The sequence below is a fragment of the Nicotiana attenuata genome, unplaced genomic scaffold (genome assembly GCF_001879085.1).
Source record: "Nicotiana attenuata strain UT unplaced genomic scaffold, NIATTr2, whole genome shotgun sequence".
NCBI lineage: Eukaryota > Viridiplantae > Streptophyta > Magnoliopsida > Solanales > Solanaceae > Nicotiana > Nicotiana attenuata.
Window position 1 is genome coordinate 42,618 of NW_017673109.1, and position 18,513 is coordinate 61,130.

General features: G+C 40.7%; 2 protein-coding genes across 2 annotated transcripts; one reads left to right on the forward strand and one right to left on the reverse strand.

Annotated features, from left to right (window-relative positions):
* Window positions 1–4,240: 4,240 nt before the first annotated feature.
* Window positions 4,241–8,580, forward strand: LOC109215472 (uncharacterized protein Mb2253c-like). Its single transcript, XM_019379545.1, has 2 exons — window positions 4,241–4,599; window positions 8,496–8,580. Exons 1-2 carry the CDS (start codon window positions 4,241–4,243, stop codon window positions 8,578–8,580), a joined length of 444 nt encoding a protein of 147 aa, XP_019235090.1.
* Window positions 8,581–15,103: 6,523 nt separating this feature from the next.
* On the reverse strand, window positions 15,104–16,231 carry LOC109215473. The gene has a single exon (XM_019379546.1). It carries the CDS (start codon window positions 16,229–16,231, stop codon window positions 15,104–15,106), a length of 1,128 nt encoding a protein of 375 aa, XP_019235091.1.
* Between the last annotated feature and the right edge of the window lie 2,282 nt (window positions 16,232–18,513).

Below are 18,513 nucleotides of genomic sequence, written 5' to 3' on the forward strand. Positions count from 1 at the left end.
AGGGGCATCACACCCTTATGTGCAAGTTCAGCAGGGGCAATCCAGCTACCCTCAATATTATTATCCCCCGCCAATTCCTCAATACTCTGTGGGCCCACCATAGTATACAGTGTTTAATGCTCAATCCTATGCTCGGCCTCCCGATCAACAAGTACGGGCACCAGCTCTAAGGATTCCCCGACCTAAGCAGCAAAATTTTCTAGCCCCCTGCAATGCTCATCCCAGGTAGGATTATAGTCGAGAGCAGAGGTCGGTGGAAAAATTCACTCCATTGGCTGAATCATACTCTAGTCTATTCTAGAAGCTGAAGCAAATGGGCGTGATTAGACCCATCGCTCCCCACCATACGCATCCTGATTCACATGGATTTCAAGCAAATGCTAGATGTGAATATCATTCAGGTGCCCCGGGGCATAGCACTAATGACTGTTGGACTTTGAAAAGAGCCATAGAAAGACTAATTGCTGAAAAATTGATTGTAGTGACAAATGGCGAGGACCCTCCTAATGTGACCAACAACCCCTTGCATGTACATAATGATGTTCATTTTGTGGGAATGATTGGCCGAGATTAAGAATACAAGCCGGCTAATCGAGCAGAAATGACAACGGGAACGATTCAAGAGGGAACCAAACTGGAAGTAAGTCCAAGCCGAGATGTGCCGTTGATTGTGAAAGGCGCCCGAGCTCGAAAAAGATAACTTTATTTGTTCCCAAGGGCTCAAGGTTGGAAGTTCGCTCCAATGTTCCAAGCCCAAGGTTATATGTCCTTGGAGGCCACCCCATCATAAGGCAGAATCAGGGAGGTACGAAGGGTATAACAAAGCCGATCATAATCAAACCTGCCGTGCAACCTCCGTGACAAACACGAAAACCATTCCTTGGAACTATAATAAAACTGTGATGACCTACAAAGTCAAGGAGATCATAGAAGAAGTGGGGGAAACTGGAGGTTTGACCCGATCGGGAGGTGTTACTCTCCAGAAGAGTTGAGGAAGGCCAATAAAATCAGAGAAGGACAAATGCCAATAAAGAAACCAGTCACTGAAGAAGAGGCGGAAGAGTTTTTAAAAAAGATAAAAGTCCAAGATTACTCAATCATTGACCAACTGAGAAAGACTCCTGCCCAAATCTCTCTATTATCTCTGTTCATACATTCAAAAGAGCATGCTCGTGTATTAATCAAGATCCTGAACGAGGCACATGTCTCAGAGAAGACCACAGTGAATCAGTTAGAAAAGATGGCCAACAGATTTTTTGAGGTGAACAGAATCTCCTTTGCTGATGATGAACTTCCCGAGGAGGGAGCCGGGCACAATAGGGCTTTGCACCTGATTGTCAAACGTGAGGGGCATTATGTAAAGCGAGTCATAGTTGATAGAGGCTTGAGTGTAGATGTATTCCCTCTCTCTACCTTGCAAATCATGAAGATCAATACAGACAGAATCCGACCTAGCAATGTTCGCATCCGAGCTTTTGATGGCTCAGCAAGAGATACTATTGGGGAGATTAACCTCACCGTGATGATTGGGCTGGTTGATTTTGAAATTTTCTTCCAATTAGTAGACATTGAAACTTCTTATAACTTTCTTCTCGGAAGGCCGTGGATCCATACGGCCCGAGCTGTGCCATCTACCTTGCATTAGATGCTCAAATTCAAACATGACATGCAAGAAATTATCGTTCACGGGGAAGACAAGTCGTCCATTTATAAAGACCCGTTAATCCCCTGTATTGAGGCCAAGGAAGGGTGTGAATCCATTGTCTATCAGGCTTTTGAAGTGGTTGCTGTAGACCATGTTGAGGAAGGAAATCCCATTTTGCATCCCCGTCTTTCTTCCACATCTGTGATGGTGGCTGCACTTATGCTCAGATAAGGTTATGAGCCAGGAAAAGGCTTGGGGGCATCATTGTAAGGAATTTGGGAGCCCATTTCTCCGTTCAGTAACCATGGTACTTTTGGTTTAGGCTTCAGGCCAACACAAGCAGGCGAAGACAAGGCCAAGCACCACAAAAAGCATGGATGGGTCTTGCAATAACCTATCCCTCACATTTTCTACACTTTTGTCAAGCCACGACTCCAAGAAGGTCAAAATTCCTCGGCGCAGACAAACATTGATGAAATTTGCTATGGCCTCAGCCAGATATTTTCTGAAGTGAATATGATCCAGGCTGGTGAAGGCACTAGTCGTGCCGATATGCAACTAATTGGCCTAGACGCCATGCTAAACAACTGGGAAACGAGTCCTCTCCCCACAAGGAAGGAGTCTTGGTAGTTTGTTTTTGCAGCTTCTTTTTTGTACTTTGGGTTACTTTCAGGGTTATAATCCAAACATCTCACTATGATTGTTTTGTTTTGATGTTAACCCGTCCATCATTTCAAATTCAATGAAATGCAGTTCAGTTTCGTATTAAGTTTTATATCTTTTCCTTTTCCTAATTCCGGTCATTTTGTTTCCATTTCAGTTTTGTTAATGCCGGCTTTAATAACATGACATGCATGCGGAATTCACGCCCAGATCTTAAAAGCTATCCAATTTCGAAATAATGCATCAAGAGGTTGAGTATGATGAAGATGAGGTTGTTGAGGAAATAAAAAGAGAGTTGGAACAATTTGAAAACAAGACTAAGCCCAACCTCAATGAAACTGAGCCAATTAATATCGGTAGTCAGGAAGTTAGAGAAACAAAGATAAGCATTGACACTGAACAAAAACCAGAGATGTCTTGATTCAACTTTTATTTGAATACAGAGATGTGTTTGCTTGGTCTTATGATGATATACTGGGTTTAAGTGATGATCTAGTGGTTCATAAGCTTCCCATGTATCCTGATTTTCCATCAGTCTAACAAAAGCAGCGAAAATTTAAAATGGACATGAGTGACAAAATCAAAGAGGAAATAATGAAGCAACTAAGCGCCAATATGGTCAGAGCTGTCCGATACACCACCTAGGTGGCATATGTTGTGCCTGTGCCAAAGAAGGATGGAAAAACTAGAGTCCGTGTTGACTATAGAGACCTGAACAAAGCAAGTCCAAAGGATAATTTTCCTTTGCCAAACATCCACATTCTCATAGATAATTGCGCAAAGCATGAGATACAGTCGTTCGTGGATTGCTATGCTGGGTACCACCAGATTCTAATGGAGGAGGATGATGTAGAAAAGACTACTTTCACCACTCCATGGTGTACTTATTATTACAGGGTCATGCCATTCGGTTTGAAGAATCTAGGGGCAACTTATATGAGGGCCATGACTATCATTTTCCACGACATGATGCACAAAGAGATTAAAGCATATGTCGATGATGTCATCATAAAATCAAAGACACAGACTGATCACGTGCGCGATTTGAAAAAGTTCTTCGAACGGCTTCGAAGGTATGACCTTAAGCTTAATCTAGTCAAGTGTGCTTTTGGGGTTACATCTGGGAAACTCCTCGATTTTATAGTCAGTCGGAGAGGCACGAATTGGATCCATCTAAGATAAAGTCCATTCGAGATCTGCCAGCCCCGAAGAACAAAAAGGAAGTCATGAGTTTGCTCAGAAGGTTGAACTACACCAGTAGGTTCATTACTCAACTCACAACCACATGCGAGCCCATCTTTAAGTTGCTGAAAAAGGACGCTGCTATCAAGTGTTGTACTGGTCCCACCTGAACCTGGAAGGCCTTTGTTTTTATATATATTGGTGATGGATAATTCCTTTGGATGATGCAACAGGCAAAAAGGAACAGGCATTCTATTATTTGAGCAAGAAGTTCACCAACTATGAGGTTAAGTACACCCTTTTAGAAAGGACATGTTGTGCCTTGACTTGGGTCGCTCAGAAGCTGAGACATTATCTTTTGGCCTACACTACTTACCTTATATCCAGAATGGATCCTTTGAAGTACATCTTCCGAAAGCCAATGCCCTCTGGCAGGCTCGCAAAATGGTAAATTCTGCTCATAGAGTTCGACATCGTCTATGTCACTCGCACCGCGATGAAAGCACAGGCGTTGGCAGTCATTTGGTAGAGAATCCAGTTGATGATGAGTACAAGCCACTTGGCACATACTTCCCAGACGAACTGGTCAACTCAATAGAGAAAGTAGTTCCGGATAACAGCCATGTATGTAAAATGTATTTTGATGGGGCTGTCAATATCAAAGGAGTTGGGATCGGGGCAATCCTCATCTCACCTATCGGACAACATTGCCCTGAAATGACCTGACTTCAATTCTTCTGTACCAATAATATGGCAGAATACAAAGCTTGTATCATGGGTCTGAAAATGGCCCTCTATCTAGATGTGCATGAACTATTGGTTATGGGAGATTCCGACTTGCTAATCCGGCAAGCCCAAGGTGAATGGGAGACTCGAGACATCAAGCTTATTCTGTACAAACAATGTGTGCAAGACCTGAGCAAAAGATTCAAATCCATCGAGTACAGGTACATTCCCAGGTTTCACAACGAGCTAGCCGATGCCTTGGCTACTTTAGCCTCGATGCTCCCTTATCCAGGCAACACTCATATTGATCCACTAGAAATCCAAGTTCGGAATCAATATGGTTATTGTAATACAATTGAGACAGAACCAGATGGTGAACCATGGTATCATGACATAAAACGATTCCTAAAAATAAGAGAATACCCAAAGCATGCCAAAGGAGATCAAAAAGAACTATAAGGCGGTTCGCCGGTGGTTTCTTCCCGAATGGGGAAATTTTGTACAAAAGGACCCAGATTTAAACTTGTTGAGATGCATAGATGCCACAGAAGCTGAGCGAATCATGAGTGAAGTGTATTCGGCGGTATGCGGACCTCAAATGAATGGATATGTTTTGGCGAAGAAGATTCTGCGGGCAGGGTATTATTGGCTTACTATGGAGCGAGATTGCTTCAGTTTCGTTTGCAAGTGTCACCAATGACAGATTCATGGTAACCTGATTCACTCGCCTCCTTCGGAGTTGCATCCCATGTCCTCTCCTTGGCCTTTCGTTACTTGGGGAATGGATGTTATTGGGCCAATCGAGCCAAAGGCTTCAAATGGGCACATATTCATTTTGGTTGCAATAGATTACTTCACCAAGTGGGTGGAGGCCGTCACTTTCAAAGCAGTCACCAAGAAAGCAGTGGTAGCATTTGTTCATTCCAGCATCATATGTCACTTTGGTATCCCAAAGACCATTATCACTGACAATGCAGCCAAACTAAATAGTCATTTGATGAAGGAGATATGCGAGCAATTTAAAATTGTGCATCGCCATTCTACCCCTTACCGACCAAAAGTCAGCGGAGCCGTTGAAGCGGCAAACAAGAACATCAAGAGATTCTTAGGAAGATGATCCAAGGGTCAAGGCAATGGCATGAAAAGTTGCCTTTCGCTCTTTTGGGATACCGCACGAATGCTCGCACGTCTGTTGGTGCAACTCCTTATCTGTTGGTATATGGAACGGAAGCTGTAATACCCGCTGAAGTTGAAATTCCCTCTCTCCGAATCATTGTGGAATCGGAGGTTGAAGACACCGAGTGGGTCAAGACCCGATTAGAACAACTAATGCTGATTGGTGAAAAATGGTTAGAGGAAGTGTGTTTTGGCCAATTATATCAGCAAAGAATGGCCCGCGCTTATAACAAGAAAGTGCGCCCAAGGCACTTTGAGGTAGGCCAGCTCGTTTAGAAGCTAAAGGAAAGTTCACCCCAAACTGGCAAGGACCCTACATCATGAAGAAAGTGTTACCAAAAGGGGCTTTGCACTTGGTAGATGAAGAAGGACGGGTACCAGACATGGCTATTAATGCAGATGCACTCAAAAGATATTATGTCTGATATATACCTATTGTGGAAATTTTACGCATGATTTTCTCAGATCGAGATTACGAAGGCTATCATTACTTGCTATTCTAAATAGGTGTCACCCTTTTGTTAACCCTTTCGAGCCGTATTTGTCTTCTTTTGTTCCACTTTTTGGAACATGTGTACTTGTAAAAGCAAAAAGAAAAAACAACCAACACAAATCTTTTGAGTCATTGAACTACGTTCGACCTAATTTCGAAAGGATACGTAGGAAGCCTTACCCTGGGTTCGGCCCCATCGCACCAAAAAATCCATATTCCCAATACTCCAAAACTGGGGCAGAAGTTTGTTTTGTTTTACGATTTTTTCTGTAGAAATGGTTCCAAAAGTATTAATTTAGTTCAAGGTTCTTTTCACCTTTTCCCTGTTAAGAACTTCTGATCGATCTTTGAGAATGTTTGAAGTCCCCATGCCAAGGCGTTGGGCAACATTCCGCATGCATTGGAAAACCCGTATGGGCATTGTAAGGCGATTGTGAGCAGAGAAATAAGAGAGTCTTATTGGTGAAAACCCAGATGGGCACCATAAGCCGATGGTGATTTAAGAAATGAGAGAGGTTAGTTAGCGAAAACCCGCAAAGGGCGCTACTAGCCGAATGAGGGTCTTCGATATTTCGGCATGAGCACAAATAAGGCAGTTTCAAGATAAACATTTCAGACGAATTTTGAGAATTAGACAGCTCACACAGATCAGGCATACTGTCCAAAATGCATGTCATGATTCATTGAAGTCGGCACACACCTTTAGATAAGTCTCCCTATTCCTCTCCCCAAAACGGACATTTTTTGTTTAGACACAATTCCTTTTTCGCCTTCAATTGCTCTTTTGCTTTTCCCATAATTTTTGTTTGAGTCCTTTTCGGTCTACTCTTGCATCAAAAGCAAAGCAAAGAAATGGCTGCAAAAAAACTGGCTACAGTTTTCCCGTAGTACTGAGCATAATTTGGAGCATATACGGCATTGACGAAGGCAGGAATCCATCTGTGATCTCTTTTGATAAGGTGGACAAAGTGTGTCAAAGAAACTGAAAAGGTCGCCTAAGCAAAACTTGCTTCATGGGAAAAGTTGATAAACACCACAGACACAAACTGGTACTAGGAGCAAGACAACTAAGTTTGATTTTAAAGGAACATTGCCTTGCTTTAAGGACAAGGATTAGCAATACCATGGACATCCGGGTACGAAACAGTCAGGGGAAACGTCAGAAAACGAGGTCTCCAGAATGCAATACAGAGTACCCGAGCACCTCAGTACCACACTGATAGAATCAGTTCTTCAACAGCGGAATGGCCGTGAATTCAAACTACAACAGCGCATCAAGGCCACAAACCAACCACCACTTTGAAAACTCACAAATTTTTCTTTGTTTGAAACAGGAACAAACCAATGTAGAATGGCGATTCTCAAAGGACGAATGTCCCTAACGTAAGCTCCTTAAAATATCCATTTTCTTTTATTTTCATCATGCATCACTACTGTTCATACCTCTCATTATCGTAGCTTATCTCAGGTAGAACCGTTCCGCCTAGGGGGGTCCAGCTCATAGTTCCGGGTAAAAGTACTCTTCACTCAAGGTGTTTTACGTAGTTTAACTCAGGTAGAACCATTTCGCCTAGGGGATCCAGCTCATAGTTCTGGGTATAAGTACTTTTCGCTCAGGTTGTTTTACGTAGCTTAACTCAAGTAGAACTATTTTGCCTATGGGGATCCAGCTCATATTTCCGGTAGAAGTACTCTTCGCCCAAACTGTTTTACGTAGCTTAACTCAGGTAGAACCTTTTTTCCTAGAGGGATCTAGCTCATAGTTCCAGGTAGAAGTACCCTTGGCCCAGCTGTTTTAGGTAGCTTAACTCACGCATAACCTTTTCGCCTAGAGGGATCCAACTCATAGTTCCGGGTAGAAGTACTCTTCACTCAGTTTATTTTACGTAGCTTAACTTAGGTTGAACCTTTTCTCCTAGGGGGATCAAGCTCATAGTTCCGGGTAGAAGTACTCTTCGCCCAGGCTGTTTTACGTAGCTTAACTCAGGTAGAACCTTTTCGCCTAGAGGGATCCAGCTCATAGTTCTAGGTAGTAGTACTCTTCGCTTAGGTTTCTTTACGTAGCTTAATTCAGGTAGAACCATTTCACCTAGAGGGATTCAGCACTTTATCAGTAATATAGAATACCAACCCCTGGTTACATCCCTTCCTACTGATACAGGGTGACAACCCCTGGTTATATTTTCCTTTCAGTAATACAGGGTACCAACCCCTGGTTACATTCTTCCTCAGTAATATAGGGCGCCAACCCCTTGTTACATTTCCTTCCTAATGATACAGGGTACCAACCCCTAGTTACATTTTTTTCCTAGTAATACAGGGCGCCAGCCCCTAGTTATATTTCCTATCAGTAATACAGGGTACCAACCCCTAGTTATGTTCCCTTTCGATAATAAAGGGCCCCATCCTCTAATTCCATTTCCTTTGATAACACAGGGTACCACCACGTGGTTGCGTATCTTCACATAGCTAGTTGATACTACTGTCTTCATCCTTCTTTCAGTAAATTAGATCGTTTATAGCTTTCTCTAATAACTCACAAAATTTTCCTAACGCCAGACTGGGGTAGAAATGTTTTGTTAGTTTTGTTCATCTTTGATGGCTTTGCAGGCTCCGCCGTATAGCACAAGTCACAATTGAAGCTTGCAGTTTCAATTTCTCATCAGAAGAAAGAAGTCTTTCGATCACAAGATAGTTGGAGTTAGCTTTGATAATGTGTCGGCAACACAGCTTCTCATGTTTCATATTCTCAAATTCTGATCCAAAAAGCAAGCAACCGAGATTGATTCATAATCTTTTCTTCAAAGAGAATCAAAATCCGATCTAAGGTCAACACAAGCGAGCAAGTCAAGAATCAAGATTTGACTCCAGAAGACACATAGATAGGAATTTTGTAACTCTTAGCTTGCAGGCATATATAGTTCTCTTCTTCTTTTGATGTAAGCAGCAAGTAACAGTAACAACAACAACATCAGCAGAAACAATCTTAACTCCAGTGTTCGGTAGTCCCAGCTACCAAATTTTCCCAAAACTACACTTACCTGATTCCTTTATAGCCAAGGATATATAGGCAACCTCGGAAGCAAGGTTCAGTCACGTTTTTCAAAAATGCTTTCTTTAGAGTGATACACGAGTATAATTAGCTATGACATTCACTTTCTTTGCACGAAAACTCTTCATGTTCTCGAGCAAAGCGGGCAGCTGTATATATCAAATTTTTGCTCTTTCTATTTCTCCTACATTACATTTTTTTGGTAATTATTTATATTTTATATCATCACAAAATCGGTTACAAATTTCCTCTAGAATCAGCAGTTTGGACAGAGAGATCCCAAACTTGCTGCATACTATCACTATCAACCTTGTCTACAGAGCTCTAGTTTCTAAGGATAAAAATTCAAATCTTTCATATATCTATCTAATCTACTAACTTTGCGAGCTCTCACGTGAATTTCTCGTATCATTTGTTTGACTAGTTGATCTGCAGATCTGCTGCTTTCTTTGAAAATCCTTGCATTCCTTTCCTGCCATACATGATACACTCCACTAGCTAGTATCATTCTGTATACCTCCTGTTTAGCAGTCTTCCCTGTAGCATTTTCTATAGCCCATTGTACTTCATGCTTCCAGTTCCATACTTCTCTCTTTATGCCTTGCCAAGTTAGGAGCTTTGACCATACCTTTTTAGCATACATGCACTCAAATAGTAGATGGTCGATGTCTTCATTTTCTTGCTTGCATAGCACACAGTCCATATCCTTTAGATTAGCCCAGCATGCTATCCTCTCCTTAGTTTGTAGTCTTCTGTGAAGAGCCAAGAATAAGATGAATGTCCATTTAGGATGGCCATTGTTGTTGCAGACCATTGTTCTCCAGGGAACTTTTTGAAATTCTCCACGATAGACTCCATATATATCCTTTATTGAGTATCTAGTCATAGCAGCTACATCTGTTTCATGGAGGCCTATTTTTTCAAACATGCTTTTTGCTTTAAGAATCTTCTGTACCACCCATGAGGCTTGGGTAGTCTTAGTCTCCCATACATCCCCTGCCTTGGTATAGTAAGCATGGATCCACTTTACCCATATGCAATCTTTCTTCATGCATATGTTCCATAGAAGTTTACCAATAGCAGCCCAATCCCATGTATATATGTCTATAATATTTAGACCCCCTACTGCTTTAGGAAGGCATAATCTATCCCAAGCTATCAATGCTTTCTTGTTAAGATCATTGCCTCCAGTCCACAAAAAACTTCTGCAGGTGGCTTCAATCATCTGAATAACTTTTCTTGGCAGTACAAACACGTGTGACCAGTATAGTTGAATAGAGTACAACACAGATTTCACAAGTTGGAGCCTTCCAGCATATGATAAGTACCTAGTGGTCCATGATTTTATTCTAGCCAGTATCTTGTCTATTAGAGGTTTGCATTGAATAATAGACAACCTTTTTGTACTCAGGGGGATGCCTAAGTACCTAAAAGGTAGATCACCCTTACCAAATTGGGTAGCCTGAAGGATTAGATGTTGGATCTCCTGAGGGACACCACCAAAGTACACTGAGATTTTCTCAATATTGGCACTTAATCCAGACACTTGTGAGAACTTTTGGAAGCACTGGACCAACATAGTGATAGACTCTAGTTCTCCTTTGCAGAATAGTAAGAGATCATCTGCAAATCGAAGTTGAATAATCTGCAGCTTTTTGCTTCTAGGGTGAAATTTGAACTTTTTATCTTCACTGATACCCTTTATACTTCTGCTAAGGTATTCCATGGCAAGCACAAAAAGGAAAGGGGATAAAGGGTCTCCTTGCCTTAGGCCTTTCTTAGCTGGAAAGGGTGGTAATGGCTCTCCATTGAGCAAAACTGAATAGGAAATAGTAGAGATGCAGCACATAATCCATCTGATAAATTTTGCTGGGAACTGGAGGCATTGTAGGACTTGCTCAACATATGGCCATTATATTGAGTCATAAGCCTTTCTCATATCTATTTTAACATACATCTAGGGGTGATACCTTTTCTGCCATAGCCCTTCACCAATTCATGGCTCAATAGGATGTTGTCTGTGTTAATCTTCCTGGCACAAAGGGTGATTGACTTTTGTCCACCAGACTGTCCATCATCCCCTGCATCCTAGTAGTAAGGATTTTAGAGATCAGCTTATATAGCATAGTGCAACATGCTATTGGTCGGAATTCTAAAATTTTTGTGGGGTTCTTGATATTTGGGATTAGTGTAATAGTTGTACAGTTTATTGCTTTGTATAGGTCTCCATCAATGAAGTATTGAAGGACTGCTTCAGTAACCTTGTTTCCAATCACACTCTAAGCTTTTTTGAAAAAGAATGCATTGAAATCATCACATCCTGGAGCTTTATGATCATCAATACTCATAAGGGCTTGAAAAACTTCTTCCTTAGTAACCTATGACACTAGCTGCAATTGTTGGTGTCTATTAAGAACTTTTCCACGTTTCATTACCTCAGGGTCAATTGCTGGTAGTTGGCTAGCAGCACTCCCTAGAAGTGCTTTGTAGAAACTAGTTACTTCTATGGCAATGTCTTCTGGTTGGTGAATAATGCCTCCATTAGAATCACACAGGCTTGTAATTCTGTTCTGAGTCTGTCTATTCCTTAGGCTGGCAAAGAAGTAGGCATTGTTCTCATCACCTAGTTCTAGCCATTTATTTCTAGATTTCTGCTTAAGGATACTTTCCTCCACTAGGCTCCATTTCTCTAGTTTCATCTTCACTTCTTTCTCTTCTTCAAACAGGAAATCTGGTTGTGTGTGATGGCCCTTTTGTGTTTGGATGTCTTGCAGTTCCTTCCTATAGAACTCCATCTTCTCCTCTATGTTTCTGAATTCTACATGATTCAGTTGTTTAAATTCTTTCTTCATTTCCTTAAGCTTCCACCATATGTTTTGCATGTGCTGCTTTGCCGTAGGTTTATACCAGATATTATTCACCACTTTCAGAAAGTCTGTATGCTCTGCAAGGCAGTTCAAGAATCTAAAAGGCTTTGAACTTCTTTGCACATCATTTTGTAATTGAACACACAAAGGAGTATGGTCTGAAACCCCAGGATTTAAGATCATTACTTCATTAGTAGCAATTGTCATCAACCATTCAACATTTACAAGGGCTCTGTCTATCCTGCTCCAAATGTGACCATTTGACCAAGTATATTTCCTTCCTATTGCTCGTAATTCTGTCATGCCACTAGTTTGTATAAACTCATTAAAGTCCCTTACTTCATTATCTTGGACTGAGTTGCCAAATTGTCTGTCTTCTATATCAGTTATTGCATTGAAATCCCCAATGACTAGCCATGAACTTTGAAGATGCCTTTTTGCCCCTTTCAAGTCTTCCCATAACTCCTTCCTTGTCTCAATAGTATGTAAACCATAGACTGCTGTCAAGTGTAGTTTTAGCTGTAGTTGAGGAATGTTAAGGACTCCATGAATAGCCTGAGAACTCATATTAGTAGCTTCAAATTCCAGCCTGTTTGGATCCCACATAATCCATATTCTTCCTTTAAAGCTATATGCATAGTTTGCACACCATTCCCAGTTTGCTGCAATTTTGTGAATAACTCTGCCAGCATTGTTTTCCTTTACTCTATTTTCTAGTATACCTATCAATGCTATATCATTATTTACAATGAACTTCTTTTTACCTCTTTTAGCTTGTATACTTTATTTACACCCCTCACATTCCAAGCTATAAGCTTCATTTACTTGGTTGTTTGGACTTAGGATCCCCTGTATCCCCCTGGTAACTACATTGCCCTTTTTCCTTAGTTGTATCTCCTATCTCAAAGTTAAGTGGACTAAAGCCATTCATCATATTAATGCCAGTATTGTCACGCCCCAAATTCGAGGGACATGACCGGCGCCCGACCGGGTAGCCCCAGCCAAGCGAACCTGGATGCCTTTCCTAACCCACATGTTACCCCATGTTTTCCTTACTCAATTATTCCAAGAATTTGCCAAATAATTAATTAAGAACACTTTTTAATTTACAAAACACATACATACTTACATAATAGTAATGAAATCACCAACTCGTTATCAATGTATGAAAACACGGATCTACACAAGTTTCTAACCCACATCTACTGTCTACGGAGCCTCTAATAGTACTACAGGACAATACAGTATTTGCCGGTAACAAGGCTCCGGCTATACCTTACACAAAATCAACAAAAACTCCGGAAACAATGTGGCATGAACCACGCAGGGCCCCGAGAGGAAAGGGGCTCACCAAAAAGCTGATGGATGACGAAGGGGAGCTACGATCGGTGGACTGGAGTACCTGCTACGGATCCACCTACAATCATAACACGAATGTAGCGCCCCCGGCAAAAGGGACGTCGGTACATTTGAATTGTACTGGTATGTATGAACCAACTTTGCTCCAAGTAAACTCGAACCATAAGCAAGTAAGTAGCAGAAATAAAAGCGACAATCAAATCCACAAGGAGGGAACAATTAAGCCAACAGGTATACAATCTCTCCTCCATAAACAAGCATGTAATTGTAAAGGAATTAACAATCAAATCCACAAAGAAAGAGCAACCAAACCAACAAGTTTACAATCTCTCCTGTTTCCCCTTCCACATTTCCACATCAATAATTTTCACAATTTGTTCATAGTTCATTTCTATAGCGATTTCGATCGCTTTCCAACCTTATTACCTCGGCCACCCTTATTACCTTGGCCACCCTTATCACCACAACTCACGCCTTATTTCTTCGTGTTGCGGTGCGCAACCCGATCCCACCGAACAATCACAATTCACAAACAACACAACAACAACAACAATTCACAAAGAACAACAACAACAATCCTCAAGAAACAACAACAACAATTTACAAAGAACAACAACAACAATTTACAAAGAACAACAACAACAATTTACATGAACTTCCATAGCCATCAATACCATTTCCATGTATTCCACTACTCATATGCATTGATAGGTAAAGACGATAATTTCCCACGACAAACCATATATGTTACTACCACGGTTATTCCGAGCATATCAATTCCCATTTCCTTCCATTACTTGTTTCACAGTTCTTACCACATAGCACATTCAGAATCGCAAACTTGGTTTATTTCTGATTAATTGCATCAATATAGCGAAGGCACAACCACAATCGCTCAACCATACCAATCACAGGAATTTCACAAACAAATCACGTAGAAATCACATACCAAGCACTCAAACACCCAAACAAGGCGATTTTACAAGTTCAAAGTTAGCCATACATACCTGGAGCCGAATTCCCTTTTAACTTCTATTTCCAATTCACCAAATGGTCTAGCAACGTCAATCTAGTGCACAAGTTAACGCGTATGACTTAGAAAAGAAGTTCACAATTTCTTCTCAACTTATTTAGGTTAGCAACCCATGTTTGTACCATCTTTTACTCCTACCCAATTACTCTCACTAGTTTTTAGGTTATAGAATGACATGCATGTATGAGTTCAACCACTATTTTCAAAAACCAATGCATGAGACTCCCCCTCCCCCCCTAGTTTAAACCAGAAATTCAGTGAAAAAGGGTTAGGGATGTTACCTGCAAGAAAAGGGGGATGAAGATAAGCTTGAAATTTCCCGGCCCGGATGGTTTTGAAGAATCAAATTTGGAGAAGATGACTTTCTCTCTTAAGACTCTCTCTTCCTCTCTCTTATTTTGTGCAGAAGGTCGTTAAAAATGAGGGGCTGGGGGTGTTTTATTAAAAAGGGGGTCGGGTATAAAATTTAGAAAATAGAAGCCCGAGCAAGATCTGCGGTCGCATTCTGCGATCGCAGAACTGAAATGCGGTCCGCAGATTGGACCGCAGAATTGCTCCCAAAACTCTGGTAATTCTGTTTAGGTCTGCGACAGGAATGCGGTCCGCATTGCTGTTATGCGGTCGCATTGTGCACCGCAGAACTGACATTCACAAATCCTTGAGGAACTTATGCGACGATTATGCGGTCCGCATATTGGTTATGCGATCGCATAATAGACCGAATTTTTAACATTAATTTTGACAACTCTTCTGTTCCACTCTGCGGTAGGAAGGCGGTTTGCATAGTAGATCTGCGACCACATTCTGGGCCGCAGAATGGCATTTTCTGGAAAAATTGATTCTTTTGATTTTTAACACATATTCGGAGTCGACACCTCAAGATACTATATTTTCGAGTCAAAAATTTTTACGGGGCCTCACAAGTATCACCCCTGATGCTTGCTATACCACTTTTAGCTACAGATTTCCTTTTAGTTAGTTCCCAGTCTGGAAGTTTCTCATTCTCAGTATCCCTTATCTTGCTTGCTTGTATTACATTTTTAGTTGGAACACTTTCATCTTTTCCAACCCTGCTTGGTTCTATTCTTCTTCTCCATTCCATCTTTGGTTTCTGTTGTTTTTGTTTTCCTTCTATAGCTTTTTGAACATTCCTGCAACTATGTACAACCTGAAGGCAGGTGTGACAATACTCAGGAATCCAATCATAGTCAATAGCTTGCTCAAATACATTTCCTTTAGGATCCATAACCTTTAGCATTGTAGGCATATCTTTTGTAACATCCATTTCAACTAACAGCCTTGCATAGGAAATCCTCTCAATTTTAGAGGTGCACTCATCTGCATATAGAGGTATTCCTAATCCACTTCCTATTCTGCTAAGTGAGTCCATACTCCAGCAATTCAGTGGCAAGTTTGGCAGTTTTAGCCAAATAGGTATTGTCTGTAACACTTCCTTACTGAAATCAAAGTTAGGCGACCAGGCTTTGACAATTATAGGCTTGTTCCTTATCATATATGGTCCAGACGCCAGCACAGCATCCTTATCTTCCATGCTATTAAGCTTGACAACAAAATAGCCATCATTATGGAAGTATATTTTTGGTTTACTGATGAAGTTCCACTGTGTGGCAATAAATTGATCCAGCATACCAATTGAAGGGGATTCACCCATAACATACAACACAATTGCATGTTGCCATTTCATCGTTTCACGATCAATCTCATTTGTGTCTAATTCAATAATTTTTTCACCATTTTTGACTATTGGAGCAATAAATTTGAGGCTCATACCTCTAGACGCCAAATTGTTCCCAGCAAATAGGTTCACCCACTCCTTCTTCTGTTCCTCTGCTGGTTTATTAGAAATTTGAGCTTCCGCTGCCATAGTTAGTACCTCCTTCCTCTGTATCACCTTTTCGACCTCAATATTCTCCGCGATTGGGATTTTCTCCAGTAGTTTCACACTTTGGATCTGTTCACCTTTGTCTATTGGAGTGGATCTAGCTGAATTCACTTCATGCAAAGGTGGCCACATCTCAGTACTGTTCTTCAACTATTCTATTGGATTCGACAACTTTTGCATGTCATCGATCTTCTTCGTTTGATCGATTGTAGCTTCCTTACTCGTACTTGTGAGTTGAATCACTCTCTTAGGTCTCCCCCTACCCATGCCGGCAGAGGCGCACGTTAGGCCACCGTCAATGCGCAACCGTCGTCAGTGTTTTTAGAGAGAAGTCAGAGCTCTATGCCTTGTTCGGGAACTTTAATAGCAAGAAATCCTCCTCCTACATTACATTTTTTCTAAGTTTATTGTGTGTGGTTATAGACTATAGCATTAGATTATCAATTAATTTGTCAAGGGGTTTAATGGATTGGATTAATGCCCATTTCAGTTGAGTTATGCACAAATCAGGCCCAATTTTTTAGCCCAATTCGGCCAATCCAGTCCAGTTGATGGTTGGTCAGGACTTGGTTCAAAACGGCATAGTTTCATGATGAAACTACGTCGTTTCATTAAGTGAAACCAAGAGTCAATCTCACCCATCCATTCCCTCATGATCCAACATCTCTAATTCAATCCCCTCCCTAGGTATTTAAAGCTTAGAATCCCTGAAAATATCCCCCATTTTCCCCTTATTTCATTTTTTCTTCCTCTCTTTTCACTCTCCCCACTCTCTTTCAAGACCTCGCCGCCCGCCGCCCTGCTCCGCCGCTGGAAATCGCCCACCGGTGGCGGCCATCCTCCAAACACCCCCCAAATTACATCAATCTTCTCCTCTCCTCATCCTCTTTTTAGATCCACTACCCAAATCCCCCAAATCTCCACAAAAAATTGACAAAATCAAACCCTAGTTGCGCCGCCGCCGCCCCTCGTCCAAACTACCCAAAAATTTCACCATTTCTTCCTCTCAACCTTCTCTCCACGAATCCAAGCCCCATTTCCTTCAAACCCCTCCCAAAATCAGCATCACTGCCGGCAGCCACTATCACCGCTGACTCATTGCCACTGCCACACCACTTAACCTCTACTTTTGGCTATTTTCAACTTAAAGACACTCCTTTCCTTTTGGCGAGATGCCGAAACTCATTTGTATTAGCATATGCCCGAAAGAAACGTGTGTTTTGGGGTTGGACAGTTGCTACTTGATGTCCCCGGCATCTTCTCATTTGCTCAAGTCGCCTCAAATGTCGTCGTGTGGTAAAACCCTAGCTCCCTTTATTTTTAGTTTCTTTCTTCGTTTTCTATTTTTTGATTTTTATTTAGGTTTAGGTTTTGTTTGATTTCTTCGCTCGTTTTTGTCATTGCTGATTCGTTTGGCTGCATTATTATATTTTTAAATAGTCGTATTGTCTAATCGTTGGTCGTTTGTTGCTATAATTGTTGTCCGATAGTGCAGCGATGCTATGTTAAATTTGTTTAGTGTAATATGTTATAGCTTCAGCTGCCCTACGTTAATTGCATAAGTTGAAGAAGTGGTTTTAATCTAGTTCATTTGAATGCTCAATTTGGTTGCAATCCAAGTATGTTTGCCTTATCTATTTAATCAATTCTAGTTTCTTGTTTCTTGATTTGTTTTGAATTACATAGGTTGGTACTAATATTATAAGGCAAAGCTGAAGTTTAGGTAATTTTATTATAAAATAGGGTACTAGTAGCCTACTTTTTACTAGTAGGGTGGCTGAAATGACATTTTTTTCTCCTTGCTTATGCTATAGCAGATTTTCATGTTGTCCTTTCACCTTTTGGACAACCTTTGAACAATATTTAGCTCACAAAGTCAGTCTTTTTTGGACAAATTTTTGGTGAACCAATATCTGTCCAAAAAGTGACTTCATTTGCCTATTTAAGGGGCTGCTCTTTCCACACTTGACACACACTTAGATAACTTCTTGAGAGTTGCTTGAACACACATATCTTCTGGGGTAAAAGAGGGGTGTGACAGTATCTAAAGCTATATTTTAATAAGAGATATTATACTTTTTTATATTTGAAGTTATATATCTATATAAGCATAAGCAAAGACAAGTTAGTGTTGTCATTTTTTCTGCACTTGTTGTTTATAATATAATATTTTTAAATGACATAAAACCTTTAACTTCACATAGTAATATTATAATTTATTAATAAGGGGTAATCTAAATAAGTAAGATGTTAGGCATGTATTTATAATATGTTTCCTTTGATAATATTGTAAAAAATTGTATTTACTAATATAAAGATTTAAGCATTCTAATTTAAAGTTCTAAAATATTTTTACTGTTAAAGAGTAGACAGTCTTTCTTTCTTTTTTTTTTTTTTAAAAAGTTTTTGTACTT

Excerpts from the sequence above, each read along its gene's own strand:
- LOC109215472 (XM_019379545.1), top strand. The coding sequence starts at position 4,241 with ATGGCAGAATACAAAGCTTGTATCATGGGTCTGAAAATGGCCCTCTAT. Across the intron at positions 4,600-8,495 it reads GAACCAGATGGTGAACCATG|GCTCCGCCGTATAGCACAAG; the intron begins GTATCATGACAT and ends ATGGCTTTGCAG.
- LOC109215473 (XM_019379546.1), bottom strand. The coding sequence starts at position 16,231 with ATGTGGCCACCTTTGCATGAAGTGAATTCAGCTAGATCCACTCCAATA.